General features: G+C 30.7%; 3 protein-coding genes and 1 non-coding gene across 4 annotated transcripts; 1 reads left to right on the forward strand and 3 right to left on the reverse strand.

Moving 5' to 3' along the window:
• Nucleotides 1-2,897: 2,897 nt before the first annotated feature.
• On the reverse strand, nt 2,898-2,969 carry TRNAC-GCA. Its single transcript has one exon. It is a non-coding gene; the product is annotated as a tRNA-Cys (tRNA).
• Nucleotides 2,970-10,741: 7,772 nt separating this feature from the next.
• Nucleotides 10,742-13,728, forward strand: LOC106757059 (short-chain dehydrogenase TIC 32, chloroplastic). Its single transcript, XM_014639642.2, has 8 exons — nt 10,742-10,962; nt 11,919-12,150; nt 12,278-12,357; nt 12,450-12,603; nt 12,698-12,776; nt 13,002-13,086; nt 13,187-13,233; nt 13,360-13,728. The coding sequence occupies exons 1-8, from the start codon at nt 10,842-10,844 to the stop codon at nt 13,531-13,533; spliced, it is 972 nt and encodes a 323-aa protein (XP_014495128.1). The 5' UTR covers nt 10,742-10,841; the 3' UTR covers nt 13,534-13,728.
• A 456-nt stretch (nt 13,729-14,184) lies between these two features.
• Nucleotides 14,185-15,449, reverse strand: LOC106757490. Its single transcript, XM_014640162.2, has one exon. It carries the CDS (start codon nt 15,026-15,028, stop codon nt 14,678-14,680), a length of 351 nt encoding a protein of 116 aa, XP_014495648.1. The 5' UTR covers nt 15,029-15,449; the 3' UTR covers nt 14,185-14,677.
• A 155-nt stretch (nt 15,450-15,604) lies between these two features.
• LOC106757919 (UNC93-like protein 3) lies at nt 15,605-20,055 on the reverse strand. The gene is made up of 10 exons (XM_014640775.2): nt 19,505-20,055; nt 19,215-19,378; nt 18,741-18,804; nt 18,541-18,654; nt 18,388-18,435; nt 17,464-17,720; nt 17,256-17,346; nt 16,801-16,913; nt 16,577-16,700; nt 15,605-16,068 (listed from the first exon to the last, which is right to left on the reverse strand). Exons 1-10 carry the CDS (start codon nt 19,751-19,753, stop codon nt 15,874-15,876), a joined length of 1,419 nt encoding a protein of 472 aa, XP_014496261.1. The 5' UTR covers nt 19,754-20,055; the 3' UTR covers nt 15,605-15,873.
• Between the last annotated feature and the right edge of the window lie 304 nt (nt 20,056-20,359).

A 20,359-nucleotide genomic window follows, 5' to 3' on the forward strand; every position in this document is an offset into this window, starting at 1 on the left:
TTATAAATTATTTAATTAAAATTATTTTATAAAAAATTTAATTTAATTACAAAAATAATTCGAATATAAAATTTATTTTTTTAATAATATTAAAAAATTTAATTATTAATTAGATATAATTTTAATTATTTAAAATATATTTAAAAGCATTATTTATAAATTATAAAAGATTTTAATTAATAAAAAAATTTAAAAGTAAAAAGAAAATAAAAAGTGAAAACTTTAGGGGGTTGCACGACTTTAATAGTAGAAGTCGTCAAACCTCATACGACTTCGTTTGTTTTTTATTTTTTTTGTTAAAAATGTCTTGGTAATCGATTACAAGTATCTGGTAATTACCATGCCTTAAAGTCAAATGAACAGTATGAAGTCGTGCAGGGGTGGCACGACTTCACTTTTTGCCTATTTTCGTAATATTATAGGCAAATTTGCCTACGGGGGTTAAAAAACCCAAGTTTTAATATAAGGCAAGAAAATCCCAACAAAAGAAGACTGAACAATTTCAAATACTAGTTATATTGATGCAGAGCTCCATATCAAGGATCGATTTCTAATTCAGAATAGCTACAAATTTCAGAGGCTGGAGATTTATTTATTCCAACCACTTGAAATGACACCATCCAATTAACAAGTGAATCTAATATAATGAAATTTGATTTTCAATTCTGCTCAGCATGTATGATACTATAAAACAGGGTTGGTGAAAATCATTTTTCTGCATAAGGAAACTTTGCATTATATACAACTTTTCCTATAGCTATGCAAGGAAATTTTGCCTAACACAACTGATATGTTAGTCATTCAAATATGTTAGTGAATGAAATAAAACAAGTAAATGGCTCTGTAAATCTATTCAAGTAAATCTTACTGTGAAACTATTGGAAAATGTACCGTATGAGCCGGACTTCCATGTAAAGCGCGCGAGATGGACGGTCACGCAGATGGCAGAGTCTGATCTCAAGTTGGACTCGTTTCTCGCCAAAGCTCTCTGGCATAACGGGCGGTACGGGCGTCCGGTGGAGGTTGCAGATTAAAATATGGTAAGCATTCAGGATTAAGGTAAAACCAAATCAACCGTGGCGGGCCTGTGATTGGACCGTAATTAAGATTTCGCTAATCATTGGCCCATGAAGAAAACTATAAATATAAGTCAAAGGTAAGAGGTAGGTGGTTACATTTAATACGCATTTATTTCACTCTCTTTCTATCTCTACCCCTTTTATCTAACTATTGACACTGACTTGAGCGTCGGAGTGCCATTAACAGGTATCTGACCGGATCCAGTGGAAGTCGAGCATTGATCAGAGGACAACCGGGCGGAAAGAGTTGAAGACCGGAAGGTTGGCTGCGGAAAATTGTGTATGAAGATTTGAGACATTTCCAACCGGAATAGAAAACAATAAAGAATAAATAAAACAGAGGTTTAGTTAATCTCAATGACAAGTCCATCGTGTCAGGACTAAAAAATGCACTATGAACAAGACCATTGGGTTACAATAAATTACCCTAACTATACATATCTTCCATTGTTCCCTTTTGATCTCGACAAGGATGTTTTCAATTTATCCACCATTGAGGAAATATTTAAACACCTGCGCTGTGGTTGATAATCCACGAGGAAAGGTGTCTTCAATCCAAACTATTTACTCATATCAAAACTAACAGGGGAAACTTGTGCTTGAAGATTTGAAGTGCTTGTTCAGTGCTTCCATGAAAGCAAGGTCTCGTCCTTGAGTGCATTGAGATCAGAGTTACATGTAACGAGTAGAAACTGTTCCAAAGTAAGCTTAGCAGCCACCAACAGACAAAATAAAACATAAAACGAAATAAAAGTCATCCAACAATGATTTTGTGATAACGAACCATAATACAGTAATAATTTTGTTGTCACATAATATTCACTAATATATCTCCCACCATTCTATCACTATTTCATCACTCCACCACTGAAACCACGTATTCTTGCTTCCTTTACTCCACCTCACTTACATTGAAAAAAAAGCACTAAATAACAAACTAAATTTAAAGGCAAAAGATAATTATTCACTGTATTAATTAAATTAAATATCATTTTATATATTAAAAATTATTCATATGTAAAATAATTTTTATTATTAATAAAAATATAATTGGTTTGTGAACTCAAATTAATCCCTAACATTTTATTAAATAGAAACGTTAACACAAAAATAATAATTTATATACAAAAAATATGCTCACATTTTTGTAAATAAATAAAAACAATTTACGTAAGACATTTTATTATTTGACATAAAACATGTCGTTTACGTCAGACACTATTATATATTTGACTTTACATTGTGTGTTTTTCATGCAATATACATTTATGTGCCTCACAATGACATTGGACTCGAAATTAATATGAAAGATCTTTAATACCTTAATAAGGCTGATTTAGAATCAACAATATTAAGTAATTAAAACATTAATAACTAAACAAATTTAAACTCTAATCCCCTAGTTAATTATAATTTTTTATTAATAATAAAAACCATTTTAAATACAAATACGTTTTAGTTAATAAAATAATATATAATTTAGTGAATATAATATTTAATTATGTTTAGTGTTAGTTGTTATCTAATGATTTTATGATAATGTTACCTATCTCCATAGGTTAGTTTATCACAAGAAAAAGGATGAATGAAAAGATTTTACATTCATCCACAACCATGTCCATGTCGTGAAGCTCTGTGTTGCATCATAACACCTTCATCAATAGTCCCATTCTTGAATACCACAACATCTTATAAACAGAAATTATGAACCCTTCGATGATTTAGGGCCACTTTTGGGCTGAGTTTGATTATCACCTTGAGTTGGGCTTGTACTTATGGCCTATTGAGAAAATTAAAAAAAAAATGAACAACATTANAAGGGCCCAACCGGGTTCGAACCGGTGACCTCTTGATCTGCAGTCAAATGCTCTACCACTGAGCTATGGACCCTTCGATGCCTTACAAAAGAATTATAAAATTATCATTTTCTTATGGAATATCATTTTTTTAATATTAATATGTATCAAAATAATTTAAATACTTAACTAGTAAGTGAGTATAACTCGGTGTATGAAATAAATATATTAAAATTCATCTTAAACGAACAAAAAGATAAAGAGTATTTAAAATGATAAAAACATGATTAGTTCTTATAAAGTTCAAATTAAAATGTCCCCTTTTAAAAACAGTAATGTTCTCAGTGTAATAAATTTTAGTTTGACGAACAAGAGTAAGATGACTATGTATTTTCAAATAAGATCTATTGTGACATATTGTAATTTGTTTCGTTTTTGTATTTATTTTTAAAGTGTGATTAATGAATTTCAAAGTTGAAAATAATTACAATAAACAACTGTTGTTTAAACGCAAATCTCCATAACTTAATTATTAATGATTCTTAATAAATGTGAACAAAACAAAATATAAGATTGAGATTGATTTAAAATTAATCCAGGGAGACACAATTAAATAAATATGTATGAAATATAATAAGCTATGTTATTGAACTTTATCTATTGTAATAAAGTAATTATTTATTTAGATGTATAAAATAGTAATAAATCAGAAGTTTTTCATTAAGTGATTTGTTGTTCATAACACATTCCGTTAACAAATCAAAAAATATTGGATACCTAGGTATGAAAACGTGTGATTTATTGTTCATTAAGTGTTGTCATGAGTGATTTGTTGTTCATAACACATTCCGTTAACAAATCAAAAAATATTGGATATCTAGGTATGAAAACGTGTGATTTATTGTTCATTAAGTGCTCTCATGAGGATTGATTTGATACGTTTTCATATCATAGGGACTAAAGGTTGACATTTTTAAAAGCGGGAACTAAACTGAACATCAAAACTTAACTTAAGGACAAAAAAGGGTTTAAACCTAAATTATAAGAAAAAAACTTATTTATAAAATATTTAGTAGAGTTTGTACCTTTTTTAACTAAAGAGGACCTTGGCCACTCAAGTTAATTAAAAAAGAAAAAAAAAAAAGTCTTCAATCTAATGGGACGCATGCATAATCTAGTTCCTTCACTTTCAGCCAGAGGTTGTTTATTTTATAGGACACTTTCAATGAAACATTACATTGAAAATTTGTCTTTGAATAGTATTTGGTTACTTATTATTAAAGTTTGGTATGCCTTTAGTCTATTTTGTCATAGTCTTTTCATAACGACTTTTACCACTGTTTATAGTACTGTAAAGAAAATAGTATAGTAACTTATAGTAAAATAATAAATAATGAAAACAATAAAAAATAGTTTTTAAATATATAATTGGTTGAATAATTTTATAAACGAAAATACTATCTCTTTCTGCCAGCATTTGATTCACTACGGGAATTAAGTATACGTTGAAATTCGTTGCACAAAATTTTGTTTTCTTCACCAAAGACCTTTGATAGCAAGTGAACACTGAGAGCTTTTATAAAAAAATAAACAAACACAGGAAAAGACCTACGAGATTTGATTGTCTTTTTATAAAATATTTTTGTTTACAGAAAGTCTTACTTAGTGATCCAAATTCTTGAGAACTTCACTCTCCAATGAGTATTGGTTTAATGAGTCACCATAATTCAGTAAAATTGATAGATATATTAGATTGATTCATTAATTTTACTTAGTGTTTTTAATATTTTTTATATATCATATCATGACTGAGTTCTAAATTATAACACAGTGAGTTAATTTAACTAATCTAATATATCTATTTTCAAATTTTCTTAGATCAAATAGAGTATTTCAAATTAATAGGTCAACAAATTTCATTTACAACACAATATCAAAATATAAAAATTAATAATAGAAATAACTATTTTTTGTTATTTGGAATTCATATTCTCAATAATAATTCTACAATTCATACAAGCTATTCAAAACTTAGGAATTTAAAACAAAGTATTTAAATATAACAAAATTCAATGTATGATAAAATAAGTTGAGATTATATTTTTTTAACTAACCTCATCAAGATTAATGATAAAATAATACAAAAAGTAAGAAGAAAAGAGGTTTATGGAGTACACAAAAACTTACTACTCAAAATTTTCATTAAACAGAAATGTTCTTTAACTTCGAGGTAAATTTTAAAAGATACGAGATATGAAAAAGAAAATAAAAATAGAAAAGAGAGAAATTTAAAGAGAAAAAAAAATGGTAAAAAAGCATAATCTTACATTAATTAATATAAGTTTATTAGTTAACTTAAGAATTACAGTTGGAACTATTTATTCATTGTTTAGTGAAGAGTATTTGTTAATTTAAGATGTTTTAAAATAACGAGACTTAATATTTTAATGTTAAAATAATTTCATAATATAAATAGAATTTTACAAATTCATCTTATTATTTAAAACACTTATTATCTCTTTATAATTTTTGTTCTAAGTTTTCATTTCCCTTCTCTTTAAGACATATGACTCTTGAATAATTTGTTTGACAATCAAGAAGTGTCTAAGAAATCACAATGATAAACTCTTCAATCATTACCGATCAATTTTCATTGTAGAGCAAGTAAGTTTATGCTATTTTTTCTTTAATTCGTAGTTTAAGAAGCATGTAATTAGAGTTTTCACACATGTGTCGTCCGTTTCTCTTTTCTAGTTTCTTGTTGATCAGAGGTTTTGAGAAATGAGTTTGATCACAATTTTGTAGTTTGTAAGTGTTTCTAGAGTTCCTTAAATTTGAAACAAGGGTAGTGCATGTATTGAGCTTAGTACCATTTCTCATAAGGTAATGGAAGGAAGTATTTTATTTTAAACTGAGTTATGAATTATGAACTAATACTTAATAGAATCGAAGTTAATTTTATGTTGATTTTTATGCTTGGAATAAGTGTTTCTAGTAGTAAGTGTTTGAATGATTGAACTTGGTTGAATAATTTTGTTTGAATTTGATTATTGTATCAAATGTTGTGATTGTGAAGTTTGTTGGTAATAAATTGGTTCAAATATTAAGAAGAAACAATTTAGGTTGAGTTATTAGTCGTTTTAAAAAGTTAAATATACATATTTCTTTATTGATAATTTAAAAAGTTAAATATATTTATACTCGTACTTAATCAATATAATTTTTTTAATTAAAACAAAAAATAATTTAAAACTAATTTTTTATCCTTATTTTACTGTATTTTCAGAATACATTAATTTTGATATTTTAAAACATTTGATAATTTTTTTAATATTAAAATTAATATACCATAAAACCATATAAAAAATAATACGAATATTCTACCAAAAAAAATTTGACTGATAATATGTTTTTACAAGTTTTGTCGTCTTTGTTTCAAAGTTTTTTTTTGTTTTTTTTTTTTATTTTTGGGAGTGGGTACCATTCTGAGTACCCCTAATTGTGTCCATGCTAAAGCCTATTATGTTGTTGGTGCTCATTCAAGGAAATACATGGACATGTGAAGAATTAAATGGCTGGATATTTTTTCGAGACTCCCTCTTATCTTTTAAATTGAGGAAAATTCATAAATGTAGTGTAATTTTTGTTGTAATTCATTGAAATGATAAATATTAAAAAAATAACCCGTATTTTTGTACTTCCAAATGAATAGTTTTCAAATTAAAAAAATCATGTTTCAATGTATAATTAGCTTATTTTAATTGGGTTAAATAGTATTTTTCAATATATTTTCTATTTATTTTACTGAAAAATTTCACTTTTTTTAACTTAAGTCGGTGCTCAATACGACTAAACTCATGTTCATTAATATAATTGTATTTAGAGCTGTAATTTTACCACTTTCTATTGCAAATATACCAAAAAAAAAACACTTATACATGCAAGCATGATTTAACTAAGAAAATTAAGGTTGTATTAGAAAGATTTTAGGTTAATTAAAAATAACGAAAATTGGGTATTAGAATGCTATTTATTTATATAAATTATTCGTTGAGTGTTACTAATTTTGGCAAATTAAAAAACTAATACCAATATGATAAGTTTTCCTAAATTCCATAATTGCAAGTTGCGAACAAATTGAATGGCAATTATGGCTAAAGTGTAGTCATTGTCACTGCCACAATGCAACACAGCTTTCATGCCGTTGCCCATTAATATGTAGCCATTCCTAACCTCAAATCCTTTATTTTTGCACGTGCATTGCATTTCCTTTTCCATAATTGATGATTCAACTAGTGACTCAAATTAATAAAAGGTTTCATATAATTTTAAAATAATATCTTTATGATTTTTTTTCTTTATATTTATCTTATAATGATAACTTCTTGTTATACTACAACATTAGACAGTTTCAAGTTTTTCACGTTCATTTTATAGCAGTACTTCTTTTAAATTGTTAAACTTGATAGTTTGTTTCAGTGAGTCGTTAACGCGAATACAATAATTTTGTATGTCAACATTCTTAATCAAATACAATACCATATTTAGATTTTTTTTTTTAATTATCTCTATTTTAGTTAGTTTGAAACATACAAATGTGGTTTTAAACTTGGATAAGATTTTAAAAAGTAATATTATATCCATGCTAAAAAAGTGACACTTTTAATGACTAAAATCTCATTTAAACTGTTTCTCATATGTGCGAATATTTTATATATTATGTAGGTACTTTGAAGACCAAATTAAATAGCAATTATCAAGAAACTAGTTTAATTAGTGGAAAATATTTTACTCGTAATGAACTAATAAAATACAAATATAGTGTTAAAGGATTATATAAATAATAATAATAATAATAATAGTAGTAATAATAAAAACCTTTGGCTCTTGATTTTTTTCTAAACTTTAGTTAAATTTTAAAACAGCTGTGCCACTATTGATGTATTTCTTTGTATAGTTATGCCATTATTGATTTTGTTTTTTTTTTTTTGAGAAGCCAAATTACTTTGCCAGTACTTTAATTTATAAATTTTGGCAAATATTTAGAAATAATATATTAATAAAACAAAAAAATTTACGATTTATTTATTTTCTCACCCCAGTTTTAATAAGCACTTTACTCTTTATTTAATTTATTTTGTTTTCATTTTATCATACATTATATACAGCAACAAGGTGAGCAAAATCCTCCGTTTAAATTCCCAAAGTACTTTCATTTATTAATAATATAATTTTAGAAAGTTCATCAGATCAACAATAAATAACACTTTATTAAGAGTAATTAAATACCACTCTTAAAATGTTTATTAATAATATGATTTTAAGAAAGTTCATCGGATGAATAATAAATAACACTTTATTAAGAGTAATTGAATACCATTATTATCCTTTCTTTCCAAAAAAAGTATCATTTGTTAAAATTTCATTATCTTTACTAACTAAAGCAATTCGTTTTATTTTTATAGTAATGCCTCATCACTACATAATTCATTTCTTTCTTTCGTATCCCTTTCATCATTCTCTCTTTTTCATGTTATTTAGAATTAGAAAACAAAAAGAGACACTGAATGAAATCTATAATGACAATTCATAAACAATTTTACCCTCAAAATAATTTGAAGGAGAAGCTCTGAATAAAATTATAAGAATGTTAATGAATTATTTGACCTAGATAAACATGGTATGAGAAGCTTGACTGTGTAATTTTTTTTATTATAAAAGTATATAATATAAATATATATATATAATAGGGCATGGTGATGTAGTTTGAATGAAACGAGTGAATTAATGTCACAATTTGAATGATAAGGTTTTTGGGAAAGGGATTCTCTGTGTGGTCCCTTTACCTTTCCCACAAGGGAAAACTAATAAAAACAAAACCAACCACCTTCATTTTAGTTCATTGCATTGTATGGAAGTTTGGTATGGGTCGCAATTCACAAAAATTCAACTCAATAAAAAATAAAAAATGAAATAGATATTTATGAGAATTAATTATTAGTTTTCTTTCTCCTTGGGAAGAGAGCTTTTATAGTAGGATTGGTCGAGAGCATTAAATATTGTGATTTCTTTTAGCCGACCTAAGTGTTTCTTAACTATACTACCATGTCTTATGAGATCATCAATATTCTAAATTATTAAACAATAAATGTTGAGTGGCTTTGGTGGTAGGATCAAATTTTAGTTTATTGCTATAACTATTTTGTTCATGCTATTTTCAACAAAATTATTGTGCCTCGGAAATGATTTATAATTTTAGTTAATTGAAATTGAGGTAGAGACTTTAGAATATGAAGCATGGATTTTACTTATTGACATACATTTATCTTTAAAAAAACATTTTAGTGGGTTAAGAAATACATCACAAAAATGAAATTCTTCTTTCTTTTATTTCCACAACGGTGCCAATGTTTTAATCTTAAATTTTCGATAAAATTAATAACTATATTACTCTTTTAAAACTTAATGCTTCCATTATAAATTTGTTCTTAAATGACATTTTGACAGGTTAAAATAAGTTTACTAAAAGTTTCTTCAATTCATTACAAAAAAAAATTAATTTATTGACAATTAATTAAATCGAATTTAAAATAAAATTTGATTTAGACTAATATAGTAAAATTAACTTAATAGATTTGAATTAATAATTGCGGATTGGATATAGATATTCCTTTTTTTTTCAACATCAAAATACGATACCATATTAATGAGTTGAGCAAAGTTTTAAGTAAACTTATCTAAGTGTCCATTTTATATTGTAAATGACATTTAAATTTCAGTAAACTCATCACATTCACCAGAATAAAAAAAATAAAATACGACATGTCTTTTTTAATCGCCATCTTCGATTAGTAATTTTAATTATTTAGCTTTTTCTCTTATTGTGTGTTTTATTATTAATCTCTTATTTTACAATATTCAAACTAAACTTAAATAAAAAATAACAGACACTAAACTTTTATTATGTTGATTATAGCATTTCATACTTTTAAATATAATTATTGTGTACAGTATCACCATACTAATATACATATATTATCAATATTTTAAAGTGAAATGATAAAATAATAAAATAGACATTGTAAATAAAGCAATAAGTAAAATATATAAACATAAAATATCTAAAATATAATAAAAGACTAATAAACAAACTTTTACCTTAAGTTAAAGAAAGAAAAAGATACAAGGTACAATTGATGATACATTTTAAAAATAAGATATATATAGGAAAAATATTGTTTGACACTCCATTTGAACCGACATACACTTGAGAATTGGTTTTTATAATAAAATATGTAATAAAAACAAAATATTACAATAAAGTAATATTATATGAAGTTGTAAGTTGAATGTGAGTGAAAAAATAGATTGTCTAAAAGTTGGAAGCTAAATAATGATTCTTTCACACATTTAAATATTTTATATTTATTTGATATTATTTTTAATTTTTATTTTTTTTTTGAAAATTATAAAATTTTATATTTTGTGAACTATTTTATCTTTGTATTACATGGAAAATGAATATAAAAATATGTCCTCTTATTATTACTCTTACGAAATACTGATGAAACAAGTTATGTAAGCAGTTAAGAAAGAAGTTATAAGCTGACATAACATAACCCTAATTTTGGCGTTAACGCAATGAAAAGAAAATGACGTGTTGAAGAAGTTGTTAAAAGCAAATAAGTTGAATAGTTTTGAGGCACCTTGACCATAAATGAAGAAGAGTTGATTGGTAGGTAAGTGATTGAATGTGTGAACAGAGTTTCAACTGTGAGAATTAAATGCAGTTGTGAATAAGAGAAGGATTTACAATCTGTCATATGGCAACTGCTTTCATTTTTCATAATCTATTTTCCGTAACTGCATATATAATGTATTCCTATCTACATCTGTGTATATATATTTTCTAAGACAGTGCTGAGTTTGTGTAACAACTCAGAAGGTTTGACATATTACTGAGACTATGGTTGGTGTTATTTCGTTGGTAACTGGGATGATTGGTCCAAGTGGCTTTGGATCAGCTTCCACTGCAGAACAAGTTACAGAAGGAATCGATGCTGCCAACCTCACTGCAATTATCACAGGTCAGTTTTAACACATATATATCACAATCTTCATCTTATTATGCAGAGTTAAACTCTACGTAAATCCCATGGCTTTATATTTATAAGCATTAACTAACGTAACAGAAGTTAACTAAATCACGTAATATTCTGCATTACTCCATCTTCAGGGAAGCTTTTCATATTTTCTCATGTAAAAGTTGTTTCTGACACAGACAACCTGCACTTGAACTGATGCTGAAGATGAAATTAGTATATATATATTTATATATATGGGAATCCCTTATTCTATTCGTTCTTTCCTATTTTTTCTTTCATTATATTTTTTATATTAATCATGTATTAGAATTTTAAAAAATAATTAAGAGTGATAATAGAAAATAGCTAATTAGAGTAAACTGTAGAATCTCCCTTGTAACATGAAAAAGTTTTCTTTAAAAGGAAGGTGATTATGAGAAGGAAAATGTTGTATATACATCTTTCGATTTTCTTATTCCTTCTACCGTGTAATAAACAAATAATACTTTTCTAAACTCTTGTGCTAATAAGCAACTCGTAAAAAGTCTACCTATATAGTATTTTTTTTCCACACACCTACCTACGAATTATCAACTTCAAGCTCCCACACATACGTAAGAGCGCGGACTTATTTGACAAGTATTATCAGAGTTTGTCAGTGAAACCTTAAATATATATATATATATATATATATATATATATATATATATATATATATATATATATATATATATATGTATGTATGTATAACACTAAACGTAAGTAGTTACCTTTTATTAGTGTGATAAAGTTCTTCAAAAGTATGATATTGATGAATAACATGTCATAAAATTGTTTCATTGTTTATAATTGCTTCAAATGTTTGAAAGAAACGAACTGTTCTAAGTAACATGAGAGAGTCAGACATATTTGTTTTCATGTGTTGTAATGATTAAGAACTCAAAGTAACTCTTACACAGGAGGAGCAAGTGGAATTGGGTTGGAGACAACACGAGTGTTGGCACTTCGGAAGGTTCATGTGATCATTGCAGTAAGAAACATGGTGTCTGCAAAAGAAGCTAAACAACGTATACTAGAAGAAAATGAGTCTGCACGAGTCGACATAATGAAGCTCGATCTGTGCTCTCTCAATTCTGTGACATCCTTTGTCGACAACTTCATAGCTCTTGATCTTCCTCTCAATATCTTAATGTTGGTTTTCCTTTTAGTTTTACATCACACCTTCTATCTCATCTATACTCAATTTCTGAGTTTATTAATGCCTTTGAGTTGGTCATTTCAAGTATATGTGGATCATAACATTGGCTTTTCATGTCAGAAACAATGCTGGAGTAATGTTCTGCCCCTTCGAACTCTCAGAGGATGGGATCGAGATGCAGTTTGCAACAAACCATCTTGGTAAAGTCTCAACATTCTTGCATGACATTCTTTGGTTTACTCCTTACTGGTAGTAAAAGTGTTTCCTTTTCTCATCTTTTTTGACATCTCAGGTCATTTCCTGTTGACAAACCTGCTTCTTGAAAAAATGAAGCAAACAGCACAAGCCACTGGAATAGAGGGCAGGATCATAAATCTGTCATCAATTGCCCATAACTACACTTACATAAAAGGGATTAGATTCAATAAAATCAATGAGCGAAAAGGGTATTTTCACTTTTCTTCTGGCCTGAACTTTCTGCATCATGACAGTGATTTTGATCAGTGGAACATCACATTTTCTTTTAACTATTGCTTTCAGTTATGGTAACAAGAAGGCTTATGGACAGTCCAAGTTAGCAAACATACTGCATACAAATGAGCTTTCTCGTCGCCTGCAGGTCATCCATTTAATCCTGTGCTTCTCCACAAAAAAAAAATGTGACAGAATGAATGTGTTGCACTTTCTGATCGCATTTTGTTTCAGTGTTTTGTTTTTGCCACCGATTTCTTCCAATGATCATATTGATAAGAGAAACTAGCAAAAGGTTTTTTCCTTCTTTGATGATACCAAAATTGAGCATGTAATATTTTATCTGTTTGTTCTTCTTGATATTTGAGTGCAGGAAGAGGGTGTGAACATCACAGCAAACTCAGTCCATCCAGGAGTAATAATGACACCTCTTATGAGACATTCTTCTTACCTTATGCGTATGTTAATTTTCCTCAAACACAAACAAAACTACACAAGTAAATTATATGCACTTTTTAAAGTTACTCCTTTGTAACACCATACCATGATTTCTCCCAGACTTCTTGAAGATCTTCACCTTTTACATATGGAAGAACGTCCCTCAGGTATGTTTTTCCTTCATTTTAAAATTCCAACATAGGTCGAGCAGAATGTTCCGTTTGAAATGGTTCCGAAGTCCAAATATGTTGTCACTAATCAAAGGTTAATTTCTGAAATAACAAAAATCATAGGGAGCAGCCACGACATGCTATGTTGCTCTCCACCCAAACGTGAAAGGTGTAACTGGGAAGTACTTTGTGGATTGCAATCTATGCAAGCCAAGTGCGCATGCCAAAAACAAACATCTAGCAAAGAAACTCTGGGATTTCAGCAACGAGTTGATCAAATCGATTTTAAAAGTTTGAATACTCTCGCAGCTTGATGTTTTCCTCCTTAACTAGGGACAAAAGCCACTTGAAGTCTATGAGAAATGTTGCAGCTAATGCAATAAGAAGAACGTTACAGTTATATATAATTCCAGTTTGTTCTCAGAGGATGTTTCTGAACTTTTGATTTCTTGAGACTTTTCTAGAAGAAATTTATTGAATTTTTATTTATAATACTAATGAGTCATGAACAAACTACATAAAAATGAAAAATCTTGTGCACCTGACTAACTGAGTACTTCATTTTGAACATCTTTACCGTGAAAGTTTTCCAATCATATCAAAAAGAGCAGCAAAAGAATGTCCATGTAACAATAATTGAGCAATAAAAGAATGTCCACGTAACCAAATTAGAGTATTGTTGTCTCGTTAAAACAATGGCAACATGTACACAAATATGCTAAAGACACTAATACATTTTGATGTTCGAATGTGATCAACTCTCGGTTTAAGGCAAGGGAACCTCAACAAAATTTGGTAAAAATAGGGGGATGACTGCTAGTCATGTCCGGGACCTATTTTATATAATAAGATATTATAGGTTTCGAGGATCTCGTGGATATTGAACTTCCTAAGAACCAATCAAAGTACAGAAACACATTATCGTACACTGGTAGTCTGATTCTGAAATTTAAAATAGCATTTCATTTTATTACAGCAATCTTTGCCATTTTTATTCCTTGAAATGAAAATAACAGCTTCAGAAAATTATTCACCGTTAGCATTGAATGAAGTACTTGCTTTAACTGAAAATAAGATTGATCATCGTCCTCAATCTAACTCCCCAGATGATTGGCATACCCGAAAGATAAATAATTCAGAAATCTATTACGAACACATCATTGCTAACATTTGACAATCTTGTGTGGATTTTAAAAAATAAATAATCTCATATATACAAAAGGAAACAGTTTAGCTCAATTTCACAGCCAATCGCCACGTCAGGCCGTGTTCATCAGAAGCTCTTCTCAACAACAAATTATCGAAATCTGTGATCTGGGTCAAATTTCAGGTGACACATAATCGAATTTTGTTAATTCTTTTGTGTCAGATTGATATGACCCATCTCGAATTACGATCTGATTCTAAGAGGAATACCCAGTTAGCTTTCATCTCAACGAGTTTAATCATGCTCCCACAAGCCCGCAGCTCGCAGCACGCAAGCAGAAGCCGCTACAATGGCTGCTGCAAAGACGGGTGGAACGATTAGGTCAACCTTGGACTTCACGAACATGTGAGGAGGAAAACACAGGATGTTTCCTGGAACATCCAAGGGCATTCTAATGGACCCATCACTGCTGCACTTCTGAGAGAACGAAGAGGAGGGGGATATGGCGGAGACAAACGCCACCTGCGGTGAGATAGAAGCCACTGCCGCCGTCAACGTCAGAAGCGTTATCCAAGTGGCGGCATAGGTTACCATAGGCCATGTGAAGTGCAAACGGACCAAGCTAGAGAACCAGAAAAATGACATGGTGGGAAGCTCTTGGTGGTTGATAAGATAGTTGATGCAATCTTTATAAACAAGACAGGAATGCAGTTAAATTGGTGCGAAACTACCTAATCATAACTACTTTTAGAGTGATTTTGGTATGGAAAAATGGTAAGCGATGGACCAATGAGCATTGAAGTGGAGGATGACTTTAAAGAGTCATATGACGGGCTTGCTGACCAAGTTTAGAGGTGTGGGATTGGCTATACAGACCATGCTTTAGAGTGACTTTCGCAAAATTAAAATTAAGAGCGTTCTACACGTGGAAACAAAACAGGGTAGTTGGCGGATTCGTTGTTTCCGCACTTTAGTTCACAGAGATCAAATCGGAATTCTGCTTCCGGTTTTTCACATTTTAGGCCAAGATACTGTTCCTGTTCTGCAGGTTACGTGTATAATTTGTTTGGTAGTGAGAAAACAAATTCGAAGATACTCCCTTAAGGCCAGAAAATATCATGAATTTCCGTAAGAATTTATGAAAGAGCCTGTGTTTTTCGCTTCTTTACTTGATTCTACGCATTTTATTTAGTGAATAACTATATATAGACACATTACACATAACATAAGGTTGGGATCCATGTTTACTAGAAAATTTACATAAGCAACAGTGCAAAAGCAACTATAAATTGCTTCCGCGGAATCACGTCCAGCCAGCGGTAACAAATGTGTTACCAAACACACTGAGAGTTGTCACAGATTATACAGCTCATTCAACTGAAGGAAATTTCACCATGAAATAAAGGCAGTCCAGATTGGACGTGTCACTCGCGAGAAGACAGAATGAAACAATGTATACAAAAATCTAGTGAATGTAGTTTGTAGCAGCTTTAAATTCGGTGACTGGTGGAGGGTGATGATGTGTTCCCCACCTTCAGAGCAAGCCATAGAAAAATGCAGAATGAGACACAAAGGAAAGCGAGCATAATTACAACCACAGATTTGAACGAGATGAGCGGGGCGAAAAAGAACACGATAGCAATTGTAGCGCATTGCCATATCTTTAGCTGAGCAAAAGCCCCTTCCTGCACCGAAAGCACGAGACTTGACATTAGAGGCAACTTAAACTAAGGTCACACTAGAATAAACTTTTCCATAAATACTTTCGGAGGGAAAAAAATATCAAGATAAAATGAAATGATATTTTCTCGTGTGTTAAAGTCAACTGGCATTTCATCTTGTGGAGAAATTAAATTAGTAAGTTTCTACAAAAGTTAAGTATATAAAATCATTTCATTTTTCAATTTTATTTCCTTTTCCTACAAGTAACTACGGAGAAATTTATCCAAGAACAGAGTTATTAAGCCAAAGATGGAAAACGAAGTATCAGACTTGGGTGGAAAATAGATAATAGAGAAAAAGAATCAAGCAGAAAGCATGTGCAATGTGCGAAGAATAACCGAGGATGTCCAAGTTGTGAATCAAATATATGAAATCAGTAGCTTAGAGACATGAATACGCAAAATAAAATAACTCAACAAAACGGCAATGCAGAAGCAAGGTAAACATGTTAACAGGGCATCATTTGTATACCGTGTCGTGCTTAAATAGTATTCCAATCAAAGCATTTAGTTGCGTCATTAAAACTCCATCACCAATGCCCAATAAACCAGCCAAAAAGAGTATGTAAAGAGTACCAAGCAATCCGCTACTTATGCTGCATCAGGAGTGGGAAAGAGAGATATAGGCAAGATGAACATTAGGAAAATAAATTAAATAAGATCAACTTCATTCAAAGATAATTAATTACTGCTGACCTGAAGTCTAGCAGAAGTAAGATTAATACGACTGCCTGAGCAAAAACGCCAACAAAAACAATTTTTGTAACAGACGAGAGACCGGAGGTGAGACGACCGGCAAGCAGAGAACACTGACATATTCATAGAAAATAAGAAAAAAGAGATCCCATTAGAACATATTTTGGTGTGGCAAGGGGCTCTACATGTGAGAACCACCATGAAAAAACATAGAACACAGCAGTTTCCTTGTCCACATGTTAGAACATTAGTGAAAAAATGTAGAACATGGCAATTTTCTTGTCTAGATAGAAATTGTTATCAGTTGCTCGAAGACATTTGAATATAAAATAAGTAAATAAAAAAAAAGGATGAGGAAATAAGATTCAGAAGCTTGTTCACATGATATAATCAAAGTTAATTATTTTAAACAACCAGCAATGGCAAGGAAATATAGTCTGCATTCCTGTACTTACTATTCCATCAAAAGCCCCGTAGGCTGCCATTGAACTACCCACACCAGAAATACCAATTGCAGGAGTTACAACATACTTGGTAAACTCAGCCCTGCAAAAAAGTAATTCTTTAACATACAAGATATAATAAGAATAAAAGGACACTAAATCATAGAACCATTATTGAAAATCCAAAAGAATGAATGCCTTATAATTCATAAGAAATTACCACACAAATGCCTGTTGTAGACCAGAATATGCAATAAGGGGTATGATCAACAACATCTTTATATCAGACAATGCATTGGCAAGTGATTTAGATAGAGACTTCAAGGACGCACTTGCACCAGCATCTGCGCCTGAAAGCTCTTGTTCCCCCTTACTATTAACACCCCGTTTGCGCAAGAAGCACATTAATATTGCACCAAAAGTCATAATGAAAAGGAATACAATAAACAATAAAGTGGTTCCTTTGGTGCTTCCCCCCTGCATTAATGAGAAACAAAATCAAATACTGGGAATGTGTGGTATATTTTAAATAAAAAACTCAAACTTGTTAGCTTGTCAGATGAGCAGTTATTGTTCAAGGGTACAAGGTAAAACTGAGCTCATATTTACATTTCCTCAAAATTGCATACCACACAGATTAACATCTTTTCATGTCTTAATAATAAATAAATTGGGAAATTAAAAACAAAACACAGAAATGCTAAATTGCAGTGTTTGAAAAAGAAGTGTTTCTTTTATTGGTTAAAATTCCCCCAAGTATCAATAGTTTGGGAATGAGAGACCAAATAGAAAGTGGCATGATTTTTATGTAAAAGTGTGATAGCACTTCTTTGATAGAAAAGCTAAATACTATTTCACAGGGTGATAGTCATATTTCACACAAATAAATAGTGGTCTATATCAAGTTACGAACTTCTTTAATAGAAAAGCTAAATACTATTTCGATTCAACTAATTTGGACCAGGGTTCCCATTATCATCAAATTAGTTGAGGTTTTTTCCTTTTCCTGAAGATATTTCACCAGTGGCAATTCCTGAAGATATCTAACAAGAAGGAATATGCCACACTAATATCATGAACTGATAGTTAAAACAAACAGAGTAAAATAAAATTTTTAAAACGTGAAAGGTTAACCACCACGTACCTGCTGATCATCACTCAGTAGAGCAAATGTAATGAGATTTCCAATAAACTGCAAAACAGGTATTTCCTCAATCAATTTCAAATTCTAAGAGCTTTTTTTTTTTTTAATGAAACAAAAATAACAGAGTTCCTGAGATCAAAATGATATGATCACCTGGTGAAGTGCATACACAGCCCAGAATTCCCCATTGAAGTCACCAATTACTGCACCTTCATGCAAGTTGTTATCTGTAGAATGGCTGCGTGCAGCAGAAGTGAGATATGTTCCCTGACAGGTCAAACTACGATAAGTAAAGATGCAGGGGACCAATGCCAAATTGAAGGAGCTATAAAATCTTGACAGGTTACATGTACCTCTCCAACCCAAATTATGGAAGCACAAAACCCGAGATACACAGAAGCAGGGACCAATGTATACCTGCAGGAATCATTGCTCAATTGTCAAGGATATGCATATAAATTTGTATTACATAGTTATAAAGCAAAAAGAAATCGTACTCCCATGTATGAGCAGCAACCATAAACGATGATGAAGAAACGTAGTTTCTGGTTCACATAATTGTCACTCATTTGGATTTTGGTCCCTTAGGAACCTAATAAGTTTAAATATAGGGACCAATTCATCATGGGAAATAAAGAACATCAACAGTTTAAGAATGGAATATATAAGAAATAAAATTCAAATAATTGAAAATATAGAGATAGTAAGACTAAGTTTGACTATCTTAGAACCAACAACACATTTTATCCATGTGAAATCCATCATAGATACGTATATATATTACTTTTCTAGAAGCAGCAAAAACGAGATAGGTAGATAGTAATTACCAATTTGGTTTCAAGTTGGCAGCCACATAGAAGACATAGCCAGTAGTCCCAAGAAGCAGAGCGTTCTTAGAGCCGAGAACTCGCACCACCAAAGAAGCCACCACAGAGAAGAATGTGAAAGACAAATACAGGATCCCGAGAGAAGTGGTGCCTAAGTCTTCCTCCTGAAGCGAAAAGTCAAACACAATTGAAATACTAAACACTCCACCGAACCGAGACCGTTACTCCAGGACCTCGATTTCCTACCTCGAAAACCAAATCAAACGCTAAAGGAAACGAAAAATACTGACAGTGTTGAGAGTGCTCTGCAGATTCTGCGCGGCACCGAAGGCAAGAAAAACCAAGAGAAAGGCCAAACTGAGGATGTGAATATCCCAGGTGTGAGCCGTGGTTTTCGCCGCTTGAGGCGACGAATTGTCGGCGACGAGCGGCGTCTCTTCATCGCCGGGTATCGCAGAGGCCATTGGTTGAAATTGGAGCTCACGATTGGAGGATGGTTGGATATAAATATTCCCAAATTTGCTTTCGTCAGACGTCATGATTCCATTAAGATCCAAACATGAAAGCTATTTGCCGGCCCAACTTTGCACGCTACAAGACGCATCTGAAACTTTAACACACTTCCATTATTTGCTGTTGTTATGACTCGCGGATATAGATACTATCCTGAGATTCCTTTTTCAATTGATTAGCCCAAGAAGATTAAAAGAAAAAAAAAATACAAGTCTTATTGTTCGCTTTGAATACGAGCGTCACCCTGATGCTGACATCACTGTTGTTGGTTTCTCCGTCTTCACACCAAAACATTTTCTAGGAGTAACACTGTTGCTGGCGTAATCATTTTCTTAATCATTTCTCTCTTGGATTCTTGCTTTCGGTTACTTCTCCTTGTTTAAGGTTGTGGCATATAAAAAAATAAAAAATAGTGAAGCCTGTAGATTTAGTATATTCATTCAATTTAACGAAGCATATATCATGTGAATTTTTGAACAGGAAAAAAAAAACATTAGCGAGCAACGGAGAAAATAAAATTTAGTATTGTAGCTACCCGGTACCATAATTCCCAATCTAGTCACACATCTAGTGTGGCAGTGTGATTTCCGTGGGTTAACCCTAATATACACTGCGTTTTTTTAAATTTATCT

This window comes from Vigna radiata, chromosome 3 (assembly GCF_000741045.1).
Source record: "Vigna radiata var. radiata cultivar VC1973A chromosome 3, Vradiata_ver6, whole genome shotgun sequence".
Lineage (NCBI taxonomy): Eukaryota > Viridiplantae > Streptophyta > Magnoliopsida > Fabales > Fabaceae > Vigna > Vigna radiata.

Bases quoted from the DNA above. Each gene is read 5' to 3' on its own strand.
- LOC106757490 (XM_014640162.2), bottom strand. From the start codon at position 15,028: ATGTCATTTTTCTGGTTCTCTAGCTTGGTCCGTTTGCACTTCACATGG.
- LOC106757919 (XM_014640775.2), bottom strand. From the start codon at position 19,753: ATGACGTCTGACGAAAGCAAATTTGGGAATATTTATATCCAACCATCC. The intron at 18,805-19,214 runs GTAATTACTATC...TGATTCCTGCAG, and splicing joins GCCAACTTGAAACCAAATTG to GTATACATTGGTCCCTGCTT. The intron at 18,436-18,540 runs GTGATCATATCA...CCTGTTTTGCAG, and splicing joins CTGTGTATGCACTTCACCAG to TTTATTGGAAATCTCATTAC.
- LOC106757059 (XM_014639642.2), top strand. From the start codon at position 10,842: ATGGTTGGTGTTATTTCGTTGGTAACTGGGATGATTGGTCCAAGTGGC. The intron at 12,358-12,449 runs GTAAAGTCTCAA...TTGACATCTCAG, and splicing joins GTTTGCAACAAACCATCTTG to GTCATTTCCTGTTGACAAAC. The intron at 12,777-13,001 runs GTCATCCATTTA...ATTTGAGTGCAG, and splicing joins AGCTTTCTCGTCGCCTGCAG to GAAGAGGGTGTGAACATCAC.